This window comes from Xenopus laevis, chromosome 1L (assembly GCF_017654675.1).
Source record: "Xenopus laevis strain J_2021 chromosome 1L, Xenopus_laevis_v10.1, whole genome shotgun sequence".
Classification (NCBI taxonomy): domain Eukaryota; kingdom Metazoa; phylum Chordata; class Amphibia; order Anura; family Pipidae; genus Xenopus; species Xenopus laevis.
The window spans coordinates 145505000-145520487 of record NC_054371.1 but is presented as its reverse complement, the minus strand read 5'-3'; the positions used below and the strand labels follow the sequence as shown (position 1 = coordinate 145520487).

At 36.0% G+C, this 15488-nt stretch overlaps 1 protein-coding gene across 1 annotated transcript in view; it reads right to left on the bottom strand.

Annotated features, from left to right (window-relative positions):
- The window catches only part of ntrk2.L (neurotrophic receptor tyrosine kinase 2 L homeolog), a gene marked incomplete at its 5' end in the record, with an annotated part of 111382 nt that overhangs the window by 15401 nt on the left and 80493 nt on the right, over positions 1–15488 (bottom strand). Inside the window, 4 exon segments of the mRNA NM_001086110.1 lie at positions 2231–2465; positions 5364–5536; positions 7811–7941; positions 15212–15400. Coding sequence (NP_001079579.1) covers positions 2231–2465; positions 5364–5536; positions 7811–7941; positions 15212–15400 — 728 coding nt within the window.

The following is a 15488-nucleotide window of genomic DNA, read 5'->3' as shown; positions in this document are numbered from 1 at the left end:
ATATCCCCTCTGTGCTTAGGGGTGACACCTGACCAGTATTTTACCAGCTTGGTTCATAAAAATTATGCTCAATGAAAATGTTATTACGGGTATAGGACCTATTATACAGAATGCATGGGAGCTTGGGTTTTTCTGATCATGGATCTTTCTGTAATTTTCTCCATACGTTAAGTTTACTAAAAAAATCATTTATACATTATTTAAGCCCAATAGGCTGGTTTTGCCTTCAATAAGAATTGATTATATCTTAGTATCAAGAACAAGGTACCCATACGTTGGAGCTTTTTGGAAAGCAAGTTTCTAGATAACAGATCCAATACCAGTAATAGGGAAACTACATAAAAATATAGGTATTTTTTTCTACAAAAGGTGACAACCCTATCTGTTCTCTCAGTAGGACCCTGTACCCGTTCCAGTACACTAGCAAAGTGGATGCACCGACAGTAGCACAGAATTTTGAACAACAATAAGATAAGAAGGACCATTATGATATAATCAGTCAGGTCAGGCTCAGATTTAAAATAGGTCCTGGCATTTCAGGTATACACAGAACCCCAAACATCCCCCTTCCACACAATAATAGTTACTGTCTATGGCATCTTACAGTAGTCCATCTGTGTTCACCGTCTCTGTATTTGAATGCAGTGCAAAATTCCTTCTGAGAACTGTTTTCTGCACATAATTTCCCTACTGATGAAGCTTTCAACTGAAATCTTGCATTAATCCATAAAAAGCACGTACAGTATGTGTACATATGCATGTATCCACATCCATGCTCTCCCTAAATGAATGTACTGCACAAAACACTGCATATGTACAGATGTGTTAGTAGTAATTATATAACAGATTGCTCCTCTGAGCTTGTCATTGCAGAAGGCACAAGTGAAATGCTGCAGTGATTTTCACTCACTGGTTCCTGCTGCTCTGCATGCAAATGATCTCTCTAGAAAAGCTGCTTTTATTGTGAACGTGTAATTATCATTGCCGTGGTGGAGTGGAGGTGGCACCATTTTAAATGCCTCAGCGGGGCAGTTTTTGCAACCAGCCCAAAATGTCATTCTGTGGTTAACACTGACACTTTTCCTTGCATCTGTCTCAGAACAGCTCTGCCCTTACACCAAGAACTATACATTTTCCATGTATTATTCAGTGTCAAGCACCCCCACACATGTAGCTCATTTGTGCTTCTGTTCTGTTCCCGCCTTTACTGCCAGGCAAGGCTTGGGTACTTTATTGTGCCAAGTACCAATCTAACACATGGCAGTAATTATACAAATTTAGGGACAACTTGTTTTCAGCTCCGTTGTGCCTGCTGCTCAATTATAACTGAATTCACTGCAATTGGAGGCATATTATGTGCATAAAGCAGTTTCCGGCTTTGCCTTCTATATACTTTTTGGGTTATAAGAATCTTGTCCGCTGTCTGATATGCTGATCTTCTCATATGCCGATCAGCACAAAGCAGTATTTAGATAGAAACTTTTAGTTCGGTTAAGTGAGACCTGTATTCAGTGGAACATGCAGTACTGTAATATTTCACTGCTCATAATTTAATACACTGCTAAAAAAGGTAAAATTCCCCATATAGGGCCTAAATATTAAAAACCCCAAGGGTTCAAAGGCTGATTAAATTCACAAAAAGTAGAAACAACAGGCCTTAGCAGAAAATAAATAGCTAGTGAAATAATACTAGCACCCATCCATTGTTTTACTGAATATAACTGCAGCTTACAAATCATCCTATCACAAGCCATGGGAAACTACAATGGTAATATCCAAGTTATTGTATTATAACAAAAATAAAACACAAAGCTTGCACAATGTCTATAAACACAAAGCAACCATTCAGCAAGTAGCATTTACCAGTCACCAGTCTGCAGGCAAACATCTGATTGTTTACTAGATGTTACAAGAACTTTTTCAGATTTGAGCCTTTTACTACATTCTCAAAGGATCTCCAGTATAGAAAAACTAGGAAACATTAAATTTCAAAATGTACTAACTATTGCACTAACTATTGCAAACTACATTAGGGCTTTTTTTCATAGCACTGCTTTTGCCAGGGCATTGTTATGTGAAGAAGCATTCTGTTTAATGTGCCTTTCTGTTCAAGGAATGTTATATTGTAAAGATCAAAAGATCACAGATAAATTGCAGATGTATCTGAATTGCAATAACTTTTACTACATGTAAACAAATATGGCAACCATAATAATAGCAGTTAACTTACCCTGTAGTAATCGGTGCTGTACACATCTCTCGACATGCCAAAATCTCCGATCTTCACCAAGAGGTTCTCTCCAACTAGACAGTTCCGTGTTGCAAGGTCTCGATGTACAAAGTGTTGGGAAGCCAGGTACACCATTCCCGCAGCAATCTGTTGCGCTATATGAAGCATCTGGGACTGAGTTAATTCAGCAGGACGGTTTCCTTCTGCCATGAGGACTGCATCTGGTCCATGGGCCCTGTGCATGACACAGAAAAGCCTTATTGCAAATATTGTTAGCAGTAAAAATGTGCCATGTGCTCTTTAAATAGGCAGATATGTGTGCTGCACTATTGTGGGCCAGGTGCTGCATTTATATGGTCCTGTGTGACTGTAAACCCAGCTAGTGCACCCGCTATCTATGCACTCACGTCATGCCTCCTCTTGAGGCTTATACATTTTTTGTGGGTATTTTGTGTGGGTCCAGGGAAGAAAGATTCCCAGTGGACCTCCTGCATGATAGTGGCAGTGACAGCACCAAACAATATATTGAAATTGCTAAATGCAATGTTAGCAGTTCTTTCTCCACTCTACTTCTCAGTAACCTCAGTAATTCCAATTACATTCATACCTTTTACTGTATGTTTTTCTTGAATGTATATAATAATAATCATGACAAAAGAAAACATAAATTAGGCCTGTCACTCCCAAAAACTCCAGCATAAAACGCAAAGTATACAAAGTACAATTTTTTGTTGTAATAATTTGCAGAAAGCCTTTGTTTTGCTGCTTAAAGCACTTAATTATAGACTGATTATGATTTTTGTTAAGGTGATTATTTAAACAACAACATTTTTTTAAATATTATAGCATAGCCTGTACAATGGCATTTTCAAACTATCTTTTTATTGTTCGGAGGTGTACAAAAGAACTTCTAGTGCCAGACAGGCTTAGTAGTGAAATTATGTTTTATGAAACAAATGCACCCTCAAACCATTACACACGCATAAGAAAAGCATTACGGTAAGAGGAATTATATGGATCTTATAATCATGACATTTGTTTTCAAAGAGCCCTTTTGTTTAATAATCCCCTTTTATATAGACCTCTGTTTATGCCATAACACAGGAGATTACTCTTTGATAATTGGAGCTCCCATTTCACTTTCCAATGTGCCATCCAGATTTTTTTCCCCTGCACTTTTCATGTGGAGTCACAAAATCCATGTCTCCCACAGCTTACAGCTGTAAGTAAGCCACAACAATTTTCAATTTTCAATTTGGTTTGTGAACTCCCCCGAAAAATATTCTGCCTAGGATGAACTCAGTTCCCTATACTATGTCTATATCTATGTGCTCTGCAGTAAACCCACACATTTTCCTTTCGAGCATAGTAATGGAACTGTCTTTAGGAAATTGTGACTTAACGGCCTGTAGGGGCACTGTAGGGTAAGGAATAGTATGCAAGGGTTATTAGAAAATCAGCTTTACGGTTGCAAAATACATTCCTGTTTAGAATTGAGTGATTAGTTTCCAAAAACAACTTAATTATAAATATGTTAGCACATATCTGTTCACATTTATTAATCTAATATAATCATGTATTAGAATAAAGCACTATAAATAATATGCCATTTTTTGCATAGTAAAAGTTGGATGGGTTATTTTCTCTAAAAAATACAGTGAAGGACTGTACTGAGTAATAAATATGTGCAATTGATCAGTGAGCCATATTTGTTTTAAGACAGCTGAAACAACAACAACACAGAAAGTCTCACACAAGGGAGCTCCATACTGAACACAGCTCTTATCTTTAAGATATAATTCTCTTTATCTTCCCTATATATTCTCTAAGACACACACTTTATTTATTTGCTAATTTAATAGAATGATATCTGGTCAACTAAATTTTATTCTTTCTTATATACTTATATACAGTACAATGCAGTTCCCTAGCCTTCTTTGTCAGTTAAATATATCATTGCTGGTATTATGATGTTCACAGATTGCCTGGTCAACCAGACAATCAGCATTTATTACAGGTATGGTTCTTTCTGACATCAAAATATGAACCAAGGCCACCAAAGCAGGCCTGGACTGGCAATGTGTGGGTTCTGGCAAATGCCAGAGGGGCTGCTATAAGGTGCCATAGAAAGTCAGTATTTAGTGGGCTGGTGGGGGCTGCTTGGGCCTCTATGTGGGCTGATTGGGCCTCTGTGTACCTGAAATGCCAGGGCCTATTTTAATTCTCAGTCCGGACCTGCTCTTAGATGTATTATTATTATTAACATGTATTTTTAGAGTGCCAACATATTGCGCAGTGCTGTAAAATGAATGTGCTTATGCAAAGAAATTACATGAATTACATACATATAACATACAGAGTTACGGTACATACATAACAACCAGTACAGATACAAAAGGCTAGGAAGGCCCTGTTCAAAAGAGCTTACAAACTAAAGGGGATGGGAATGAGACACAAGGCGCGGGAGTGGGCAAAATCGAAATATGCAGGTGAAAGATGTAGCATATGGTATTGCATTTGGTAGCTAAACAGAGTGAGGGTAGGTTTTTTTAAATAAGTTTGTCTTAAGAGATCTTTTGAAAGCAGATAGGTTGGGAGAAAGCCAGACAGACCATGAGAGAGAGTTCCAGAGGAGGGGTGCAGCCCTTGCAAAGTCTTGAATGCGAGCATATGAGGAGGTAATGAGAGAAGAGTTGAGGAGCAGGTCAGGAGAGTATAAAGAGATTAGTTCAGAGAGTTCAGAGATGTAGGGAGGGGCAGAGTTATGAAGTGCTTTGAATGTCAGGGTCATTAGTTTGAATTTTATTTTGAAAGGTAGCGGAAGCCAGTGCAGGGATTGGCAGAGTGTCATGGAAGAGGAGGAGCGGTTGCTGAGGTTTATAAGCCTGACGGCAGTGTTCATTATGGACTGCTATCAGTTAGAGTTCTGATTAGTGTAAAAAGGTATACGGTATGCAATTATGATTTATTAAATAGTTACTTGTAGTAATTGATCCAGGGAGCAATCCCTGTGAAGTTGAATTGGCAGTTTTGCCAGTGGAAAGTAGGGAATGATGAATATGAAGAAAAATCTCCGTAAAGCGCAGCATAATCCTGTCAGCGCTATATTAATAAAGTGTAATAAATAGCTTACCTAAGGAATTTGTTAAGATCGCCATGCTTCATATATTCAAAGACCATGATGAGTGGGTCACCTTCCACACAAACACCATAAAACTTCACAATATGCTCATGTTGCAAATTTGTGAGTAACTCTGCTTCCCGGTGAAAGTCTTTTCGGGCATTGTCACTGGCATCTTTTAATGTCTGCAAAAATAGAATTATGGAAACATTGTTTAGAACTGCATGGCAAGCTGTTTTAGCAAAGCTCTTACAGGCGGTTCAAGTGAAAATTAACCACTAACCTTTCTATATTGATACAGATTTACATATAAAATTAGACATTTGTACTAATTAAAATAAATATTTATCTATCATCTGTCCATCCATCCGTCCATCCGTCTATCCATCAGTCTTTTCAAAAACAAATGTGATTTCTGGCTATTAAGTAGGCCCTAGAGGCTGCTCGTGTTGCTAGGCAACCAGAAACTGCAAGTAACATAGACAGAAAGGCTGAAATGTGGGGAGAATAGAGGCTGTGTGGATAATTACATGTAGAAAATAACATGATACCTCCTACTCAGCTCATTTTCTTTCTTTACTGCTTTCAGTTAAAATGATGGATAAAGTGATATTTATATTTTTCATGTGTAAATTTTTACCTATCTAAAAATCTCTTTTAATGGAACATCGGAGGCAAATAATATAAACACATAACAAAAACCTGCATTTCAAAGCTTCTGATAAATTAAGGAATCTGGAAAATGAAGGAATCAACTTATGTTGAATTTCTAAAGATTATGTCATAAATGTAATGAATTTTGAAAGAAGTCAAAGAAATGGCAAAATCATTTGTCAAAGGGAGCAGCATGAAAACTCAAGGCTGCCGACACCAAACATGGCAAGGATCCATCAGTAAGAGAGCTAAACTTCATCTACAATGATTTACAGTAAGGACACAGTCTATGTTCCTTCTAATCCATACACAAGAATGTTTAGGCAAGTGTTTTTATGTAGAAACAGATTGTCGAAAGCCTTTGCAAACACAGCTTTTTAAATGTGCCTCAGATGATAATTTTTGCGAACATGGTTAAAATTAGGAAGAACATTGGACAAAAGAGAGAAGTGGCTAAACCCCCATTCCCCAAAAGATTGCAGAAATTGATCTGCATCACCATGAAACTGTGAGTTTTTTCAATGTTGAGAGCAATACTAGGGGGCCCATTTACTCGAGTAAAGGAATAGAAGAAAAAAAACGTTGAATGTTTTTTTTGGCTAGTTCGACCATCGAATGGGCTACTTCGACCTTCGACTATGACTTTGAATCGAACGATGGAACTAAAAATCGTTAGACTATTCGACCATTGGATAGTCGAAGTACTGTCTTTTTTAAAAAAAAACTTCAACCCCCTTGTTCGCCACCTTAAACCTACCGAAGTCAATGTTAGCCTATGGGGAAGGTCCCCATAGGCATTGCTAGCTTTTTTAGGTCGAAGAAAAATCATTCAATCAATGGATTAAAATCCTTCAAATCAAACGAATTGCGGTAAATCCTTCGACTTCGATATTCGAAGTCGAAGGATTTCAATTCGGCAGTCGAATATTCAATCACAAGTAAATTTGCCCCTAGGTCTGCTATTCACCGTTTGCTTCCAAGGAAGGCACAAAAGTTTGTAACATTATTCTTAAAAGAAATAATATCTATAGTAGTGCCTTGTATACTTTCCTCCATTTAAGCAGGTGGTTTTGGAGAAAGGAAGGAAATTGTCAGCCCATAATGCCAGTGGAGCTGTTGTGACATGTGCTGCTACGTTCCATATAATATATGTACCATATGAACCCCAAGGCAATAAATACATAACTGTACTACTTTATTTACATATACACTGAATAATCCATAATGTGTACCATGATTCTCACTAAATAATTTTATTTTAAGATGGACCTTATATCTGTATAATTTTAACCCAAGTTCCCATCAGGCTTCAGTGCTCTCTATATTTTCTATTTACGGTCCTTTTGTTGTTAACATTCAATGAATGGGCCCTCTCCATACTGTCTCAAAAAACATATTCTGAAAATAGGTTTAGCCTATGAAATGTCTCGCTGTTGATAATTATGGGGCAGGTGTCAAAACTACTGATGCTAAATTGTTCTAAAAATACTATGTTGAATACTTTTACTCAAGGTTGTGCAAAATTAAACAAAGTCCCATGAGCTTACAGATGCAAAAATGTGTAATAAAGAGGCACACAAAGGAAGCAATGTATAATTATTATTAAATTTAGAATACTGTGCATTCATTCTTTAGCTATCAACAGTGATAAAAGCACAGACTGGATGCATGAACAAATGATGTTCAAGATGTTGGCTTATATTGGAGCTAGATTATTGGGGCAAATTTTATACAGTCCATCAAATTCTACATATACATAGTGTATTCTTCAATTTCTATAGCCCCTCCACATTGTGTAGATTTACCTTTACTGCAACCAGTATTTTGTCTTGCTCGGGGTAGAGGTTGTAGCATTCTGCAAGGAAAACTTTGCCAAAGGCTCCTTCTCCCAGCTCTCTCTTCAGCACTATGTTGTGCCTCTTTATGTGCTGGACAACTGTGAAAGATTACAAGTGAAAGTCGTTACATAAGCACAGGAAACTATTGTAAGGGAAATTATTACCAGATTGAAATTTACCTTTAAAAACATGATTAGAGTAAGCAAAAAACAACTTATAGGCCATTAAGTTTTCTAATTCCATATCCGTACACATGGAATACAAGAAGATAAATTTCCCTCAATGATCAAATTCAAAGTAATATAGTTTGAGCTTCGTGTTGTCATCAGAGGGAAAGCTCTTTGGCAAAATGTTGATTTTTTTTTAAAACTTTGGGCCCAAAGCGATTTAACTCCATTTGGAATCAGTCAGATCTTGATCAGAAAGGTCTGTTTATGCCAGTAAGTTCCTTGGTTAAAAGGTTTGCTCTGGTTTATTTAAATAACTCACTATGAAATGTATTTTATTTTTTACCAGAATAGCAAATGTAAAAAAACAACAGTTGCTGATACACAAACATCTGTTTAAAACCTGTTTAATTTTTTACCTACTGAACATGCATAGAGTATCATACACACAAGGTGAAACATCTAGCTACCCTAGTGTCTTAATATTTGAAAGGAAATGGAAGTAAAGGACCCTGAGTATTGACTTTAAGTTGCTTGTGCTATACAGGTAGTCAGTTCTTAGCAAGAGAGCAGGGCTAACAGAAAAGCATATTCATCATTAGAGTATTGCTGTCAATGAGCAAAGAGAGTGCAAACCACTAATGGGTGCAATCTGCAAAGGCACAGGATATACTTGTCATTTAATGGAGGAAAAAGTAGGTCGCTTAAATATCCTCTTGTTATTTTCAGATTAAGTTTATTTAACATTGAACCTGACAAACCATCAAAGTGATTCTCAAAGTCAGAAGTGTATTGCATGAAAAGAGAATAGTTTTTAAAATAGTTATTGAATTCTTTTTGAATAGTTTACAATAACCATGTTAGTAAAAAAAAAAAAAGATTAGAGATAATCTAGTTGCTGAACTACAAATCTGACTATGTTTAAGAAGCAACCAGTGTTTGGCTGAAGATGCAGGGAGTTTTCATTATCCATTACTATTCATCTAATACAGAGTTAATAGTTTGGTATGCCAAGTACATGCAGCCAAGGATTTGTACCCATGCTTTTTATAAAACAAGGGTACGACTTTCACTCTTCTTAACTTAACCAGATTGCTTTATAAATAAACTAATCTGAGTGCAGTGGAAAGTTGTAGATGCCTGTTCTGTTTACAGAGAGCCCGATTTAGCAGTAAACTGATGTATTAGACTAAATGTATATTAAGGATCAATGTTTAATTAAGAAGATGTCCAAAGACATCTCTGACAGTGCAATTTAATAAGCATTCTTATCAATCACAACAAATTGTTTCTAACAATACCAAGTTTTAATCAAGCAGAATTCTTTATCATGTTTAGGAAACATAGTTTTTTACAGAACTGCTTATTTGGCTCAGTTATCATGGGGCTCAGACTCTGGCAAGCATGCAAGAATTTTCTAACTAGTGCAGAAACAAATTATCAAGAGAAAAAATAGCTGTAGACTGAATTTAAGCTTTTATTTGAGCACAAGGATATAAAAATTCAGAGTAGAAATGTATAATCTGTTAATCTGAAATACTATTTTTGTGTGTTACAGAGCACTTCTAGCCATATTCATTTAGATATGTAGATGACAAGGAATGGAGGCCTGAGGGCACCCAGTGCTGTCTTAGGTCTGGCCTTCATTTGTTTCCTTATGACTGAACCAGTTTGCAGAGGATTGTGCAAAGGAGCAGACTGTTTGGCTAACAGTATTTCAAAGCCTAAAGTGTTGGAATCAAACAGGAAGATTTGTAGAATAACAAATCGCTTCCTCCAGATGATGTGAACTCCCAATATCTTTAACGAGATGGCTGTCATCTCTAGTTAAAACTATGTGGTCTTTATCCCTTGAGCACACATATCATAATGGCCTCTACAACATACTCTACTTTTAAAGAAACAGATGTCAAAGTCCTGCCAGTTCACAGGCTGTAAGAGACATCCCTACAGTTCCAATACTTTTTGCTCTTCGTTTTTTAATAATTATACCTTGAATTGGGGTAATCTGGCAATCATATGTTAAATAGCCTCATCTTTACCCACCAGGTCCTTTGCTGAACTATTTTACTAGGTAAAATGGGCTTGTGCAAGTTATTTTTTGTGGTCCAGTTTGAATCAGACTGCCAAAACAAAGATAGTATAAGTAGTATCCACATAAATCACACTGGGCACAGCTACAAAGAGTAAATTAATAGTAAACAGATGCAAAATATGCTGAGATCTACATGATGTGAATATGGTGAATAGTGTCAGGAGTTTAAATCAAGATGAGCAGTAGGTTCATAACTATGCTATACATTGTATCATCCATCTTTAGACTTCTTTCACTTTGCATCTCCTGCCATAGAAGTGGTTTACATTTCTCAGATGGAAGAAAATACTGTATTCCATGCTCTTTTATAATATCAAAGCACTACATATGGTATGTAAAGGTAATCATTTTCATACTATAGTAACTCTGATTACTTTAGAGCCACTACTTTGGCCTTTTTCAGTGCCAGTGCTATTATTTCAATTAATATAACTCCTAAATCCCTTTTTAGAGTACAGCTTGATCAAACACAGCTGACAGATACTTACTTATGAGAATAGAAGCTTGGAAGTTGGCACAGTTGACTAATTGATAACAATTAATTTTATGGCAAGTGGGGCGAACATACATATTATGTTCTATAAAAGCATAATAGATGTCACAGTAAATCACACTAACCTCAGTTACTTACAGTATATACTTTTTACTCAAGAAAAGAACTGTGGAACTATCAACACATAGTGTAAGATTTAATTCCTGTAGAAGTGCCATTTCGAATACAAATATTAGGACTCATTCACTTAGCCAGACACAGTAAGCAAAGTGCTATTTCAGATGCAATCAACATGTTTTCCCCCACAATGCACCTTTTTCCCCCAGAATTCATATGTTCTTGTGCATGAAATGTGATTGTTGAATTGGAAGCAACTGTTTGGCATGCAAGTGATGTCTGTGCTCAATTCTTTAGGTGTGACTGTACTGTGCCGAGCTACTAAATGGGAGCAAGATGGACTGAGCACAACTGAGTGCTACTATATGAAAGTATGAAGAGAGCATTTGGGTACAGGTTCCTTTAATGAAAGTGGTTTTAGATGTAATTCACTGTGGGGAAAAGAGTAAGTTGCCCACTGTGTCTGCGGAAGTATATGAGCCCTACTGACTTATCATCAATCCGAAATATTTATGACTTGTGAGTGGTCAAAACTATAAATAATTTCAATTTGTTTTATAGTTTGTCTTGGTTTACAATATAATTTAAATATTTTTTTTAAATATGATGAACATAAATAAATAAGTAAATCATGAAACATTTCAAACACAAACATGCCCATCTGGATTGTATTCCCTCAGACAGTTTTTCCTTACCCTGTGCTATTCTATAGAATCTAGAGTAGGCACCAGCATTTTTGTTATCAACTGCATAATAACTCAGCTCTTGGCAGTTTTGCATACCAGCAAGCCCTCTTTGAAGGTAAGGCTTGAAACAGCAGAAAAAAAGTGGTAAAAAGCACATATAAAAAAGATTAAAGATTAGAATTTAAGAGATTAGGACTTGGTGACCTTTGTATAGGAAGGGCACAGCAGCCTGACCATGGTTGAATAACTGGTGCATTAAGTAATCACCATGACCAAGATAGACTATGACCATGGTGGGCTTCTCAGATCTTCCATTAGCAGAGCAAAGTGATGAAGTGGTTTCCATAGTTATCTGGATTTGGTGGGGTTTGATTCAGATCAAGGAATTGCATATACAGCATGTTCCCTTGTCTTTGTTAGCTTTGTCCCTGTGCCCCAGTTTCCTCTTATAAAACTGACCATGGTGTTCATGTGCCTATTTAGAAACTTTAGACGAAAATCCACAGCGGTCAGGATTGTTTAAAGGAATAAATGGTAACTGTAAAGTGGTGGACTACAAATAAAGCATAATAATGATTATCCAGTGACTGGAATTAAGTGTTAATCCTTAATGGAAGGATTATACATAGGCACCAATATGACTATACAAAGACACCAATAAACTGGCTTTCAATTTCAGCAACTGTTTTTCTGCTGGTTATTGTGATTTTGGTCACCTCAACCCTCTAAGTGCTACAATTGGCTGTTATCAACTGGTTTGGATAGTCCTTCACTACTTGCCAATACTAGTAGAGGGATCAGTAGTGGGATACCAAGTTCTGCAGATGATTGAACCACTCTCATTTAATCCCAGATTTTGCTCTTACTAGATGCAACAGTAGGATATGGTGTGGTAATATGTTTCTATATAAGTTGTGGAAGAGGAAGTGATGGTCACTCACAGGACAAGTCACATAACTGATTACAAGTTGCCGGAAAATGGATTGCGGAGGGGTTAAATATTTCTGCATGCTTGCTAGAGACAGTGAAATATTCACTCAAGTCAGAGGGCAGCCCTTCCCACCCACATATTATCTCTTCTTAGAGAGAGGAATCAATTATATCTATAAACCAAAAAATGAATAAATCATTTACAGTATGCAGTTTAGATAGGACTTTTTTATTATGTTATTAAGTTTATGTTAAAGAGTTGTGTATTCCTTACACCATGCCTTTGTATTTGCTCTTTCAAGTCATCTCCAAACTGGAGAATGATATACAGTATTTCTGCATATTAGTTAATTATGTAAGCCAATTACTGGTCCATTTCACCCACAAATTTATTGTGTTACTGCAATGTGTTAAATACTGAAACATTCAGAGAGAGAAATGTCAAATGGTTACACAAATTGCATAGAGTTCCGATGATGGGAACAACCAGTGTATTTTCCATAAATTTCACCAATGTTTTTTCTCCTGCTTGGGAAACAGTGAACATAAAGATTAATACTTAGCATTAAGGCCTTAAAATGGTTACAGGTTGTACCAATGGCATCAAAGCAGACGTGCCATAGAAATCTCCATTCTATACATGAAAAGAAATGCTACAAAAAAGTAATTCTTAAATCAAAATTAATTTCTTAAAACGTATCCAATCATTACTTTACAATATTAATTATTTTCAGTTTTCATATAGCTTTAAATTGAATGAGCATAATGGGCATAATAATGAATTATATAATAATGAACTACTTTTTTTTATTAATTATTATTATATTGTAGAATGGTGAAAGATTCAAAATAGAGTAACTATAAAAACCAATGATAAAGTTCTCAGCTAAATAGCTCTCAGCAGTAGACCCCTGCATTGCCATTTATTGACAGAGCACATGAAATACTGCACACATCTGTATATGGTTGAAGTAAATGTTTATTGACCTGCTAGTTCCTGAGTTGTGGTATTTTGCCTTTGTTCATCATTTTATTGCACCTGTCTTCATGGCCCACATCTATTTTATAGTCTTCACCGCAATTGCATTCTGTCAAAAGTTCAAGAGGACCACCTATTTCCACTTTTCTGGTCTCTAGACAATAATCATGATTTTAAACACACTGCAATGGTTTCAGCCTGGAATCTAAAGAAGTGCACTCAGTATACTGGGTCTTTGACCTGCAGCTCCCTTAATTGTGGCCAGAAATCTTTCTCAGTAGAATTGTGGTTAGAATCCCCATTCAGAATCCAAACCAGAACACTCAATCATATGGCTGTCAGGATTAAATCCAGTGAAGGCGAGACAGAAAAGAGCAAATTGTCTGGGTGAAAAGCAATTTAGAATACCTTTAATCACAAGCTTCTGCTGTAACTAGAAACATGAGGATTCCAATGTGCTTGGTAATATTACTAAAATTAATTGCTTCCAAAAAAAGGCTAAAGTGAACCTTTATTATGGCAGATTATTAACTCTTATGCACTTAATTACTTAACTATAAACAGACTAAATGTGCCTTTTTATAAACTACTTAATAACCTGGACATATAAGCCAACTCTATTTTTCTTTGTAGTTTTTGTTTATTTTTGTACCTAGTTCAAATATTACTTATGAAATACATCAGTGTTTTAAGGCGCAACCAACCATAAAATAAAAAACGGTATAATGTAGACAGTTGTATTCTAAATGGCTTGGATGATTTTTTTGGACAGACTTAATATCAAAGGCTATTGTGATACTAAACTCTATAGTTTGTATAGGTATGGGTATATATAATTTATGTGAAAGTAGGGAGAGGTGTATGTATGGATGCTGGGTTTTCATTTGGAGGGGTTGAACTTGATGGACTTTGTCTTTTTTCAACCTGATTTAACTATGTAACTATGGTCTTAATTACTTTTACATTCCCACTGTAAATGTAACATTTTATGTGGTTACTAGGTTCACTCTCCCTGGCAACCAGAACAAGCTGTAACCTTGTGACATATTCCATCCACTTTATCTCTTATTCATTTTCCAGTCTGCCATTCAAGCAGCTTTATAGGGTAACAACAATAAAAAACCATATGAAGTGCAAACTGGAGAGCTGCACAAGAAGATGCACTACTCAAATGCCAGTCCAGTGCTTAGCACATGCCCTGGGTATACCTTAAGTTAAGGGCATTCACTTCATGCCCAAATCCTGCATACAGAGACTTCTCCATGCCAGGAGGGAAACACATTCACAGCAAAATGTGGTCCAATATTATAGATTTTCCAGCATTTGTACCATTTTAAAAAATGTTTTGAAAAAGTTTCATTTTTTGCTGGTTTCCAGTTGTCCCCTCCATCTGCACATGTGGTGGTACATAAGCACAGAGAAAGGGGAAGCAATATTTGCTATTTGTATTGTAAGATGGCGAAATACCTCTATTTTCTCATGCATTTGCCAACCTTGCCATTTTAGAGCAAATTTTACCAGTAAAATGATCTTACTGCTATATGTGATCAATTATTTATAATCCTTGGGATTTGGGGTTTTCCAAATAAGGTTTTCTTTTAATAATCTAGATCACTGTACCTAAAGGCTAACGCTATGGATTTATTCTATTTTAGTTAGGATTAGAGAGAGAAATAAATAGATTATTACATTAAAATAACCAAATAAAGAATAAAAATGAATAGCTTAAAATGAACTCTGTGATTAATTGTCTTCCTGTAATTCTAAGATAAGGTTGATGGATTGAGCATTAATAATAAATCACCTTTCCCCCACTATATTGTTATGAAACACTTGGAAAACAGTAAATAGTTAAAAAGTAAAACTTTTGTATTTTAGAAAATTATAAATTGTGTACTCACAGGTATCAGACTTAAGATGGCTGTTTGTAATTCCAAAGTACTGTGGGTTTTCAATGACAGGGATTTTGGTCATGCCAATTATTACTGTATCAGGACCACCTTCTGATGAAGATGGAGTATTGCTCCCATTGGAAATATGATGGAGGGGACTGGCTGAGTCATCATCATTGCTTATCACCGAAGATGGACCTAAAAAAACAAGAAACAAAGTGGAGTTTTTATATTAATGTACTGTATCAGAAAAATAATAAAATATAAGGAAATGTAATTATATTAG